Source organism: Juglans microcarpa x Juglans regia, chromosome 2S (assembly GCF_004785595.1).
Source record: "Juglans microcarpa x Juglans regia isolate MS1-56 chromosome 2S, Jm3101_v1.0, whole genome shotgun sequence".
Taxonomy (NCBI): domain Eukaryota; kingdom Viridiplantae; phylum Streptophyta; class Magnoliopsida; order Fagales; family Juglandaceae; genus Juglans; species Juglans microcarpa x Juglans regia.
The window spans coordinates 33,396,379-33,410,413 of NC_054597.1; the positions used below are offsets into that span (position 1 = coordinate 33,396,379).

Consider the following 14,035-nt stretch of genomic DNA (forward strand, 5'->3'; position numbering starts at 1 on the left):
GAAATTTAAAAATTTTGAATTATTTATTATATTTTGTGCGAAAATTTAAAAAAATTATACTGATAAAATTAAATCAATTGATGTAGATTTTGAATTCAAACGAGATCTAAGAGCATTCGCAATCGTTCAAGTGTAAATTTTGACTAAAATGAGGCTTTGGTTAAAATTAAAGTTTTTGAAGAGGTTAATTTATATTAGATTAGTTATTTTAAAATCAAAATAATAATATAATATTATATATTTTATAACTACACTCTATATATTAATTAATAATTTAATTTTTACTGTCCAAACAAATTATTTAACATAAAGAATAAAAGAAGAGAAATGAAGAAGAAAAGAAGAGAAAATGAATACTTTTTAATAAAATGTTATTGGTTGGTGAATAGTAACTTACTAAATATGATTTTGGTTTTCTATTTGCTGTAACTTATAACTTGACTTTAAGTGATTTTGCTAGTCTAATACAACTAATTTTAAAAAAATTTAGTTAAAATTTAGACTTGACTGACATTTGACTAGTCCAATAAGAGTGTTCTAAGAGGAGTACTTGCCCTTAGCCATTACCACACGACTTTCTTCTTATTTTAACATAATTAGATCCCATGATTTTACTCAAATGTTGTTTTTTTATTTAACATTTCTTAAGAATATACAACAAGACCAAAATGTTTTTGAAAGATGGAAAACCATGCTTTTGAAGGCAAGAGTTACTTCTCTCTTGACAATTAGGAATATATATCGTGGACATGATATTTCTCAATAAAAAAATACAGACAAAGAAATTAAGGAAAATGTTACATATTAGATTACAGTTTTATTCCTATTTTACTATGATGAGGTGTTATTAGTTTTTTAATTTCATTTTGAAAATATAAAAAATGATTCATGAGTGATAGAAAGTACTATATTTATAAAGTAGAATAAAAATAAAATAAGAATATGATATATAATATTATTTAAAATAATAATATTATTCATCATCTTAATTTTTATCATCTCATAATGTGACATTACATTCGTATATATCTACAGGAGCTAAATAAATAAAAGGAATCTAGGCTGGTGGTTGTCTGGCCGGGTGGGTATCTGGTGGTAACTTATTGGTAACCACCTAACATCCTTACAACTTGTTTGGATGCCGAGAAAAAAAAAAAAAAACCAGTAACTTGTTTGGCTGGCATGACATTTTAAAAGGAAACTTAAAAAAAATAAAAAATAAAAGGAGAGATTCCTAGTTAAACAGAAAGGAGGGCATTGTTGTCAATTCGATGTCTTATTGGTACTCCTGTAAATTCGTTGATATCATAAGGGTAAATGGCTAACACATCTCCTATAAATAGAGTGCCCCCTTCAGCTCCACCATTTCGTTTATTTTTGTGATTCCATCTCTCTCTTTCTCTCGTCTCTATCCTGTCAAGCTGTCTCCTTCCTTATTTGTTTATTTTTCTATTTTTAATTCACCTGATAATTTTGAGGTGAGTTTACCCTTTTAGCCTTGTTTTGAACCTTGGTGCTGACGGGGCATGCACCCAAAACGACGCCATGAGTACCAAAACGATGCGACTTCCTCCGCGTCGCGTTTTGACGCCCAATATTGTCATTGATAAGAAACGCAAAGAGAGGGATGGACTCGGGTTGGGCGCCCTCGAACCCTCGTCGAAGCGGTCGACGTCGAAACCAGCCGGATGTGTCGATCCGATCCCGTCTAACCGACTTCTGGCCGGGTATCTTGCCCACGAGTTTCTCACCAGAGGTACTCTGCTCGGTCGACCGTGGGATCCGGCCAAAAAGGAGGCGATTCCGGTGTTGGGGAGAGGGAAGCAGAGGGATGACTGTGAAGCGGAGCCGGGCGGTGGAGCGGAGCGAAGACGAGGACGACGACAGGTGGAAGATCACCAAAGGTACGTGGAATTAGCGAATTTACTCAAAACGGGTGGGCCCACGTGCCGGGCATTGTGAACCCCACCCAGCTCGCTTGCTTCTTACAGTTACAGTTGTAGTTCATGCCCATTAGCTTCGTTTATTTTCTTCTTTTCAAGCTTCTGCTTGTATTTTGTTTTTTTTTTTATTATTATTATTATTGTAAATTTGTAATTATATCTTCTAGCTCTTCAGGCAAATTGAATCTCTGTCCTCGCTTTGTTTTTGTAGCCTTTAATATTGCACGCGTTCATATATACGAATCTGATATCTGCATCATCATGCATGCACACTACATATGTGAATTTCCAATTTAATTTTAAGAAGCATGCATGCGCGCATGTTCTACCAAATATATATTTTATACCGCTGACTATATATAGACGATGTTTTATGGGATGAGGTAGCATGCAGCTAGGCCGGCTAACATGCATGCACGCATTCATGTGTTGCTGCTATGTACAAGAGTAAATTATTAATTACCATGCATTCATGAATCTTAGTCCCATATATAATACGGTATCGATATAATATTATCTCCACTGGTTTACCATTTCGTGCGAGATTTTTTGACCGGTTCCTCCCTCGCTCGCGATCTCATGCATATATGCATGCGGTTTTACCAGCGCGCGGGTAATTAAATACTCGACAGATTCTGATGTCAAATCCCGATTCCCGGAGTATTGCCCTGGCCATGGCATGCAGTCTTCTTAAATATATATATATACATATATAAGAAACATGTATATAAATTATATATTATATGCAGTATATATGCTGGACATTAAATATTTTATTCTATTTAAACTTAAGAGAAATGATACTTGCAGTAGGAATCTGTACAATTATTTTAAAAAAAATTAATAAATATAAAATTTACATAAAAAAAAATAATTTTTTAATAATAAATTTTATTCTTTTTTAAAACGAATAAACTTGCATAGAATGCTAGGCAATTAGTCTTACGTATGATATATATTCTTCTTTTCACAAAAGTATTGTACCATTCATGTTAAGATGATGACGATTTGCACCTAGCTTGCGTGTCCGGTAAGTATGAATAGAAAGGGTGTCGACATGGTGTACGTGCGACGTTGTATAATATTAATGAAGTTTATGATCAACGTGCGTGGAAAGTTATTATAAAAAAATTATTTATTTGTGATCAGTTAATTCTAACAAAATGATTATTTACAATTAAAATGAGTATATTTTGATCATAAATAATCTTTTCATCACAATTAAATGATCACAAAAGATCATTTTTCTTATAATAAGTGTTGAACACAACTTTAGAAAGCATACATATATATATATATATATATATACACACGTACCGGTAGAGATCATGTGGTCACTGATCGAGTAGTACCATTCTTGATAATTGACATGCATGAATATTGATCGACACTCAACAGCTAGCTAGCTCCTTAATTTTCACGTGAATATTAGTGTACGTACGTACGTGTGAATAATGAAGAATACATATATATAAACGTACGTACATGAAGAGTGTCGAACACAACTTTGGAAAGTATATACGGCCGACTCATGATCATATATATTATATATATATATATAGAGAGAGAGAGAGAGATCATGTGATCGACGACTGTTCTTGATATTTCTCAGAAATCGATCGTGAACAGCTCCCTCGGTTTTAATTCTGTTAATTAGAATTATTTGTCTATATACGTACGTACGTATAGATCACGAGTATATAGCAGTAGTACTAGTGTACGTACGTGTTTCTATGTATGATGTATCATATTATCCATGCATTGCGGGAATTAATGGGTGTCTGGGAAACTACATCATGCATGAGGATCTTATGGGTATCATGGTCTCGTTTGTTTTTACAAATGAAATAAGATGAGATGAAATGAATTGAGATAAATGTTAAAAGTTGAATAAAATATTATTATAAAATATTATTTTTATTTTGAAATTTAGAAAAAGTTAAAGTGTTTATTTTATTTTATGTAAAAATTTAAAAAAATTATAATAATTAGATAAGATAATATAAAAAATTTTGTGAAAATAAACGAGACTTAGAAGAGGCTGCGCTCTTCTTTATGTTAATAAAGGAGAAAAGAAGAAATTAGCAGAAAAAGGAACCCGGCCCATTTCTTGCTAACTAAAGAAAATACAGAAATGAAAACCCAATTAAGCACATATATATTATATTATATTATAATACCCAACTGTATGTATAGTCTGTATAATGTTTTTCAAAATATTCAATCCTAACTTCAAGGCTAAAGATTCTTATTATCTACTTGAATAAATACATCTAGAAGGCAGTGAACCATCGGTTTTTTTTAAAGAAGTTAGTGGTCCAGATGAAATATAATAATATAGATGCGCACGCAGCAATATCTTCTGCTGATCAAGTAGCCCTACTACTGGTTCTGAGCATTGATTCATCAGATTTCGACATGTGATTTGCAAGAAATACGTGATGCGACTTCGGCCAAGGAAAACCAAAAAAAGAAAAAGAGAACGAAAGAGGGCCATGCATTATTTAGCGGCCAGAGTCATTGAATAGTTGTGAATGAAGTTGTTCGGTGATATGATTTTGAAGCTAGGGTACCACATGCATGCGTGCATGCATGCCACATCGCTACCAAACCAATCAAGCAGCTTTCACCTAACAATGATATATATGCAGGAACCATATCACCCCACCATTGTTTTATTTTTTTGGGTTTATTCATGATCGAGGAAATCCTGGCGGCCTTAGTCTCAGGTCATGGATTTCATAGTTCCACGACTGAGTGAGAGAGAGAGAGAGAGAGAGAGGCGATTTTTTTTACTTTGGAGAAAATCGTGGATGAGAGAGAGAATTATTTATTTGTAATTAATGGTTTTGGGCGCTCATGCAGGATGCGAAAGATTAGGAAAAATCCATATAAGAGAGAGCAACAAATATTTTAGAATTAATATCACATTGATCCGTCTTAAAAATCCATATATATATATATATATATATAGCACAATCCGTCTTAAAGAGGCAGCTAGCTGGCTGCATGCACTGGCTAGCTAGCTCGATCGAGCTTGGACGCTCAATTAATTTGCCATTCATATTTTGTATAATCTCGGATTAAAAGCCAACCGGCCTTGTGCCAGTACATGATGTCGACAAGCGTTCGAATTGGACCCGTCAGAATTATCACGTCCTTAATACCAGTAGGATAATAGTCAAAAAAATATTTGGGATAAATTATTTATAACGAGAGATTGTGATAAAAATAGATTTATTTTTACAAGAAAAAATCATTTTTATAGGAAATAACTAGTAAGAAAAAAACAATTTTCTTATAATATTGAAGAGGTTATTTGAATTTTTTTTCAGGTATTTTTAAAAAAAAAATCTTAATATTAAAAAATACTTATTTAATCATTAAATTAAAAAAAAACAAAAGACAATCGGAGCACGAGACCCAAAACATTTTCCTAATACATATGGTATTGTTATATATGATAGCTAGGACCACACAAAGCTAACGGTAACAGCGCATACATACACATGCGTGTATGGCCCACGTTTGCGGCCCTCTTAACATCAAAATAAAGGAATCAATGTATATATTAAAGAGAATATCTTTCTACCGGTCGGTCTGCTATCCCTCTAGTAATAGTCATTCAATAAATGTTTGCCATGTAAACTCTTCTATTTCACATCTAATGTGCTTGCCTACAGCTGATAATGCTGTGCAAAAAGCTCCCTCGTCTCTTCTATGAAATGGCAACCCGACTCCTCTCTTCTTCAATTGTTTTTCCTTGGCTTCGTTTTCATCACAAAATGAAACAACCACCAACCCCAATGGCCTTCTCTCAAAGCTGCTCCTCCTCCTCACCCCTACAGGGCAAAGACGTCATCAGCTAGAAGAGAAAGCTAGCTACCCCACAAGAACTCTAATCCCACTATGAGTCCCAAGGGCTCGACTCCCAAGAAGCCTCTACCAAGGTCATATAGCCATATAGGACCTCTAGAATGTTCTCTACAAGGTCATCTTCTCCTTGAACGAGCGAATATTTTTTGTTACAATGCTTTTCTTCAGTCTCTTTATTGAGCTTTCATTAAAAAAAAAAAAAAAAAAAAGCTTGAAATCGCAGAAAATGGAAAGTGCTATGATTCGTGGCAGTGATCCCATTCCTTGGGATTGCTTTCACTCGCATAAGTGCATTGGTAATAGACTAGTCATTATCAAGTCTAAATTTTGGCTAAAACTTTAACTTTTAGCTATACAATTAATATTTGGCTAGGTGAATCTACATTGGACTAGTCATCTTAAAGTCAAAATAGTGATATAATATTATATATTTTAATAATTTTTTACAATTTTTTTTAATATTTTGCAAATACATTCTAGATATTAAATAATAATTTAATTTTTACTTAAAATTATGTTTCCCAACTATTTTCTTCCTCAAACTAATTATTAGTAGTAGTGTGCCACTAAAAACCAACAATATACACATTGTAATTGAGAGAGTACCCTGACAAGAACAAGACAAAGAAAAGCAACAAGCTCCCATATATAATCACAACCTTCTGTCTAGAAGTCAGAACATCTTCCTCCATATATATATATAACCACGCAAATCCAACACAAATTCAACACATTTCTACCACTACTGAACCATGTGTTCAAAACAGAAATCCAATAAAAAAAATTGCAGTTTATATCAACACAGTTTCTATCATATGGAGAATGTCCCAATTTTGTCAAAGCATGCTCCACTTCTTCACTGACCTGCATTTATGAAAATAGCAGAATTAATGAGAAACCTCAACATAGTTGGGCCAAAGTGGAAGTATTGATGCTTAAGAAAAGCTATAGACATAATTTACAATTGCCTATACATGTGAATGTACAAATAATTAGAGGAGACATTTCACGGCCAGATGACTCACTATCATTCTCTTGGTAATATACTCACATAATACCAATCTCATTCACTAACTAGTCCTCACCTCCCAACGAAATTCCCCATATATACATCTACACACATGCATGGTCAACTGTTAGGATTTGAACCCATGCCATAAGACTTCACCATGCAAAGATATTATAGAGATCACATATCGTATATAAGACCTATCACAGTAATAGTGAATAATTAAATTAATTGATCCCACCATGAAGTGGCCTAGAGACATATTCAATTAAACAGAAATATCTTTTATGTCTGTGTTTCACTAATATCTTTAGAGATTGTAAACAGCTACAATTAACCAATGTTGGCTTAATATTTAAGACGAGACATGCCAGAGAAAAAATTGCTCATGCAAACTACCATATAATTAACAGATGAGAAAACATCACTTAAGGAAATGCAGCAATGCTCACCTCATTTGACTCGTTTAGAAGAGCTCATCTTTCAGAATGACCAAGGATGACCCAGCTCATCCCCATGCTCACTATCACAGAGACATGGGTCTGCCTTTCCAATGCCTTGCCTGCATTCTTTTTATTTTTGTTTATTCTTTCAGATCGACCAAACAAGAGAGAGGCGTCAACTCGTGATTTAGATATACAGAAAAGAGAAAATATCTTTCATTTTCATCTCAATCTTAGTCCATGCAACAAGTCTGATAAAATTGCCTCAAATTCAAGTCTCAATTGTTAGTTATTACACAAACCCTTGAGCAAATTTCAATGGCTTCATCCACCTAGAAAGGGGAAGAAATTTGCTATAAAATCTCAAATCTGGATGCAAGTGCGCTTTCTAAAGCACTTACCCAAATGCTTCCAAAAACAGAAAAAAAAAATAAAACAAAATATGGGAATGCCTAGAAAACTTGGATGGAGAGAGTTGAGAAGAGAGAGACCGAGATGTTTTTACCAATTAAAAGTTCCAAACTTTCCATTCCATCCATATTTTCCTCCACTTTCTACGCATCCAAACAGACCACTTTCCTCCACTTTCTCGGGAAAATTTGTTTCTAAAGAAAAAAGAACAAGAAGAATACGAGGCCACAGATCAATCTCTCAGTGCCCCTTTGTTTTTATTTTGTAACCCAGCAAACGATAATAACAAGAAGAAAATTCACAAACACCAACTGAAGAAAAACTAGCAACGATAATAACCATAAACTATGACTTCCACAAAAATGCACAAACACCAAATGAAGAAAAATCCATCGCACAATAGATTGATATCCATTTCACAAAATCATACCCATTTCATACTCAAAACCCAAACTGAGAGAGAGTGTTGTGTTCTTGAGCCAAACCAAGAGAGAGAGAGAGAGGAAATCGCATAACAGTGAAGATCGACCCAGGAACGGAGAGAAGAAGGAGAGAAGAGTTTCTGAAGAAAGGAAACAGAGGGAAGAGGGGGAGTTTCTGAAGAAAGGAAAACGTAGGGAAGAGATGGAGTTTCTGAAGAAAGAAAAATACGAGGGAAAGAAAGAGGGACAGTTGGGACGAAAACAAAAAAATAAAGGTTTGATCTTTCAACAGTGGCTCGCAAACTATGGCCAGGGAGGTGAATTCATTGTAGCTCACAGTTGAGAAATTATGCATTTGGCTAGTTCAATGTAGAGCTTTTAACTCAATAAAAGTCAAAATTTAGATTTGAATTTGGCAATGGTTAGGCCATTGCCAATGCTCTTAGAATGGGTGGAGGAGAGTTAGCTAAGAATGCTCATGGGTGACAAAGCTTCGTGGGTTTTACTATGCTTAGGTAGCTTTTGTGCTGGAATGCTCTGCATCGACAAGTATTTTTTTCTCAAATGGGTTTTGATTTGGTGGGCGACGAAGCTCATGGGCAACAGAGCTTCGTGGGTGTGACGGAGCTTGGTGGTGCGATGACGTTCAGTTGTGGAGGCGACAAACCTAGTTTGGTACGGTGGTAGTCTGGATTTGGTGCGGCGACAGATTGGTATGAAGAAGAAGATGAAGTTCTATGCTCTGACTTCTCACATTGATAGGAATTAATTTTTCTTAATGTAATTAGATGATATCAATTTGAGTATATATAATATAAAACTTCTTACCAGTCATATTTTGATAGAAGGTTGTTAAATGCCCAACGTCAGCCCAACGGTTCAAAAGCCGAACTCTATATTGAATTTCCAAATTTATGTCATAATTTTTCTCACACAACTAACTCGTACGTACGTATTTAATCACCATCAATTACATCTTTTTAGATCTCCAGCACCATTAATGGCCCAATTCTGCTACAGGTACCTGTCTTCGAGTACCCATTGCGGAATCGCTGACGTGGTTAATGCCACGTCAGCTTTATATATTATTAAAAAAAGAAAAAAAAAAAACAGGCGGAAAGGAGCCGATTTCAGAGCGCGATTTCAGATTTCAGAAACCCTCCACCATTTTTCCTGTGGGTTCGTCATTCTCCAGATTGTTCTGAAACTATTTTGCGCTGAAAAGAAAAGCACGTTCGTCGTACCCAGAAACCAGAAACCATTAGCAGGTCCATTTTCTTCGTCGTTCGTCATCATTTATGGTTTTTTTTTTTGTATTTTTCTTGATCTTTGGCATCATCGGCTCCATCACCGTCGGGGAACCCAAGCACGAACCCAGCCGCTATTGCCTTTCTTCTACTGGTATTTCTCTTGCTCTGTCTGAAGAAACGACACCCGTTGATCCACAGTGGTTGCTCTTGCTCTGTCTCAAGAAACACTAGTCTTAATAGCAGCTGCTCTGTCTAAAGAATCGACACCCATTGATCCATAGTGGTTTCTGTCGTGATCCACGGATTTTACCGTCGTCTGCGCCATTCAGCCTTTGCGACGTCGTAACTGGTAAGAATACTTAGTGTAGTCTGAGACTCCGAGCCGTAAATTAATTAAATTTTGCAATTTTTATTTTTTGTCATAATGTTAGGTTGCTTGGATGTTGGGTTGCTTGTAAATATAAAATGGAATGGATTCTGGTGGAGTGGAAGAGTATGTAGGGAAGGTGTTTGTGAAATGGATTGCTTGGGTTTCTTGTAAATGTTGGCCTGCTTGTAAATTTGGAACACCGTGAAATCACTGAAATGGCACCAGTGTAGTTGTAAAGAATAGTACCCAAGTAAGAGCATGAAAAAGACTCTCAAAAGACAGTGTAGTTGTCCACCGGACGGACCAATACTAGTTGTGCTTTGTGAAAGGAAGTTGGAAAATGAAACTGTTTCACTCGGTGATCCTTAAATGAAGGATATATCCCAACTGAAAGTCAGTCAAAATGTGTTTGCAACTGCTCGGTTTAGCACCACTGAAAGTCAGTCAAAATGCATTTTTCAGTGTTTTAAATTGGCTAAGAGCTTAAATTTTGAGTGGTTCTTAATATCATATTGTGCTTTAATTTGGTCTAACCTTTTTTTGGCTGGTTAATTTTTTGAAAATTTCATAGTGGATATGGGCTTGATGCATAGTGGGTTTAAATCATTTAATTCAGCACTTTATAGAATTGTAATGATAACGAGAAGATAAAACTTTGAAGTTTTGTAGCTGAGTCTTTTTTTATGAAGTAATTGATTGTGGAATTATGCAGTTCATCTCCTCTCGGCATGGGAAAAGGGGAAGAACACTCATTTTCCCAAACACCATCTAGCTCAAATCTCTCAAACGATGTATGTTATATTGTTTACAATGTTGCTTTATTTCTGTGTTGAGTTGATATTTATTTTCAAAATACGTAAATAACTTGTGTAACAACATGTTAGGATATAGCATCAAGTAACCGGTACTTTGTAAATTACACCAGTCCCGATTACTACGGACCACTTCCTGCGTGGCCAATGCCTTTTCCGCCATATCCTGATGGCGGCCAATATCCAAGAAACATTCAAGTGGTGATTCAATTGTGTTCTTGTTTTTTTGTTTGTATAAGTTGGCCCTTTTTTTTAGTTTAATGTCATTGATTTTTTTTTTCTTTTTGCATAATGTTGGTGACCCGACTCCTCTCATGACTACAAGCTCTGCTACAAGTGGAAGAGTTGATATAGAGGAACCACCTGAATGTAGAGAAACTGATATTCCATGTACCTCTGAAAGAGTTGAAGAAAGCAAAGAAGATAGACTAAATTCAGAATAAACTGAGGATGAGATTGCGGGGACACCACAGTTAGATGATGAAGTTGGTGGTGATCCGATTGAAGAGCCAAAGTCGGGAATGAAGTTTAATACTTTTGAAGAATTAATGGTTTATTATAAGCAGTATGGTAAGAAAAGCGGGTTTGGGGTAACGATAAGAAGGACTGATAAAGGAGATGATGAGACTGTCCGATATGTCACATTTGGTTGTGCCCGTGGTGGGAAAGCCCGGAATAGGACATTGAATGTCGCTAGACCACATCCAACAGGAAAGATAGAGTGTAAGGCAAAGATTAATGCCTTAAAAGTTGATGGAAAGTTCCGGTTGACAACAGTGAATAATATCCATAACCATGGCCTTAGTCCAAACAAATCTCGCTTCTTTCGATGTAATAGAGAAGTGAGTGACTCTATAAAAAGAGTCCTAGATATAAACGATATGGCTGGCATTCGAATGAATAAGAGCTTCGGATCTCTTTTCGTTAGCGCTAGTGGATTTGAGAACCTCCCATTTTTAGAAAAAGATTGCCGCAATTATATCTACAAGGCAAGACATCTAAGACTTGGTAAAGGTGGTGCTGGAGTGTTTCTAGAGTATTTTTGTAGGATGCAGTACAAAAATCTCGGTTTCTTTGCACTGATAGATTTTGATGATGATGGGAGGTTAAAAAATGTCTTCTGGACAGACTCCCGTAGTAGGGCAGCCTACCAATACTTCGGTGATGTGGTGACATTCGACACTACATACCTGACGAATAGATATGAGATGCCCTTTGTACCATTTGTTGGTGTAAACCACCATGGGCAGTCAATTCTATTGGGAGCAGGATTAATTTCCAGTGAGGATACAGAGACATTTGTCTGGTTATTCCAGACGTGGTTGAAGTGTATGGATGGTATCGCTCCGAAAGCTATTATCACCGATCAGGACAGAACGATGAAAAATGCAATTGCTATTGTTGCCGACATCAACTTTGTTTATGGCATATACTAAAAAAGTGCTCGAGAAGCTGTCCTCCTATGCTTCCTACAAAAGTGGGATGAATAATGCATTGATGAAATGTGTGTATGACACCCAAACTGTTGAAGAGTTTGAGAAATCTTGGGATTAGTTAATCACCACTTACAACTTGCATGAGAATGTCTGGCTGAAAAGTTTATACACTGAGCATGAGTATTGGATGCCGGCATTCTTGAAGGACTGTTTTTGGACTGGGATGAGTACAACGCAGCGCAGTGAGAAGATGAATGCTTTTTTCGATGGTTATGTTCATGTTAAGACAAACTTGAAAGAGTTTGTCGATCAGTTTGATAGTGTGTTGAAAAAAAAATTGAGAGTGAAAATAACGCGGACTTCCACTCATTTAGCGTTACCATTCCTTGCATATCTAGATCTCCTATCGAGAAGAGATTTCAAGAGTTGCACACAAATGCTAAATTTAGGAAAGTTCAGATGGAACTTACCGGTATTATCAATTTGGATCCAGAGTTACTTAAGAGGGATGGTGCAGTAAAGACCTATATGGTAGATGACAAAGTTCGTGTGGAAGAGTTCACTAAGTTGGTTACGTTTTCTGTGGACTTCAGTGAGGAAGATGTAGATGCTAAGTGTTCATGTGGTTTATTTCAAATGAGGGGTATACTGTGTTGGCATATTTTCGCTGTATTTAAATGTAACGGGATAAAACCCCTGCCAGAGAAGTACATTTTAGACCGATGGAGGAAGGATATCAAAAGAAGATACACGTTAATCGATAGCAGCTATGACGCAGGGAATCAGCGGCCAGATGCTTGCAGATATTCTAGTCTATTAAAAATCTGTTATCAAATGAGTACTCATGCAGCGGGTTCAAAAAAATATATTGAGGATGCCACACATAAGTTACATGCAATGATTGAATTATATAGTGAGAATCAAGAACCTCCATCAATTACCCTCACTAGTTCTAATGTTGGTTGTACTCAAAATGACACAACCACTGTGGGCAGTTCGAAACAAGTACTCAGTCCATTAGTTGTCAGAGGGAAAGGCAGATCCCATATCTGAGGAGAGTATCCAGGATGAAGAAAGACATGCGAAAACTTAAAGGAAAGACAAAGAAAGCACCAGTAAATCGGAAACGTAAACAGGTGCACATTATTTCAGCTTTAAATATACATTTTTAGGTGGGTTATTTTATTAATGCAAAAACTTACTTGTTGCCAATGCTACTTGTTTATTAGAGAGATGGAGGAGATACACCAGTGCCGGACACGTGCAAGAATTTATTTAGCCCATCAGAGATAGATATTTCTAATGTTGGTTACGTGCAATTATATTACTTTTTTTATATTTATACTTGACTTGTTATATTTATGTTTTGATTTGATTTGGTTTTTTTTTTTTTTTTTTTTATCACCAGCTTGTTCAAGACAATTTAGCTGCTGTCATTGGTGGATTGCAGCTCTGACAAACAGTGGGTGGGAGTCAAGAAAGTGTAATATTTCTTAACTTTTCATATGTCAATAGTAATATTGATATTACTCTAATTTTTGCTTATTAATCCTTACAGGTGCAATTTGGGTTGGATGGATCATAACCGGAGCAAATTGGGTTGGATGAATCACAATTGGTTCAACCGTGGTTGGAAGGCCCAGGAAACTAATTTGCAGTAATATTTGCATAAATAGTTTCCACCAATAAGGTATTTTAACATTTTTGTGTAATTTCCACTATGGATATGGGGCTTGTATGATTTGGTTTCAATGGCTGATTTTGTGGTCTTGTAAGAGGCTGGTATTGGCTGATTTTGTGGTCTGCTATGGTTGGGTATGGTCTGGTTTCAATGGCTGATTTTATGGTCTTGTATGGGGTTTGTGTTGGCTGATTTTGTGGTCTGCTATAGGGCTAGTATTGGCATCTTTTTGATAGGATTTGATTTTGTAATTTGAGCATCTTTTTGCTTTGAATAAATAGGTAGGCAACCCACCCTTGAGCTTATCTCCCAATCTGCATGATGTTTGTTATTATTGAGGAGAGTAAATTTTTTTTTTTTTTTTTTTTGGTGGTTTTGGAGT

At 35.8% G+C, this 14,035-nt stretch overlaps 1 protein-coding gene and 1 pseudogene across 1 annotated transcript; both read left to right on the forward strand.

Annotated features, from left to right (window-relative positions):
- The first annotated feature begins 1,374 nt into the window (after positions 1–1,374).
- On the forward strand, positions 1,375–2,097 carry LOC121251382 (annotated as a pseudogene).
- Positions 2,098–11,057: 8,960 nt separating this feature from the next.
- Positions 11,058–11,972, forward strand: LOC121253588 (protein FAR-RED IMPAIRED RESPONSE 1-like). The gene has a single exon (XM_041153584.1). It carries the CDS (start codon positions 11,058–11,060, stop codon positions 11,970–11,972), a length of 915 nt encoding a protein of 304 aa, XP_041009518.1.
- Positions 11,973–14,035: the final 2,063 nt, after the last annotated feature.

Coding starts and splice junctions, on each gene's coding strand:
- LOC121253588 (XM_041153584.1), top strand. CDS start 11,058: ATGAAGTTTAATACTTTTGAAGAATTAATGGTTTATTATAAGCAGTAT.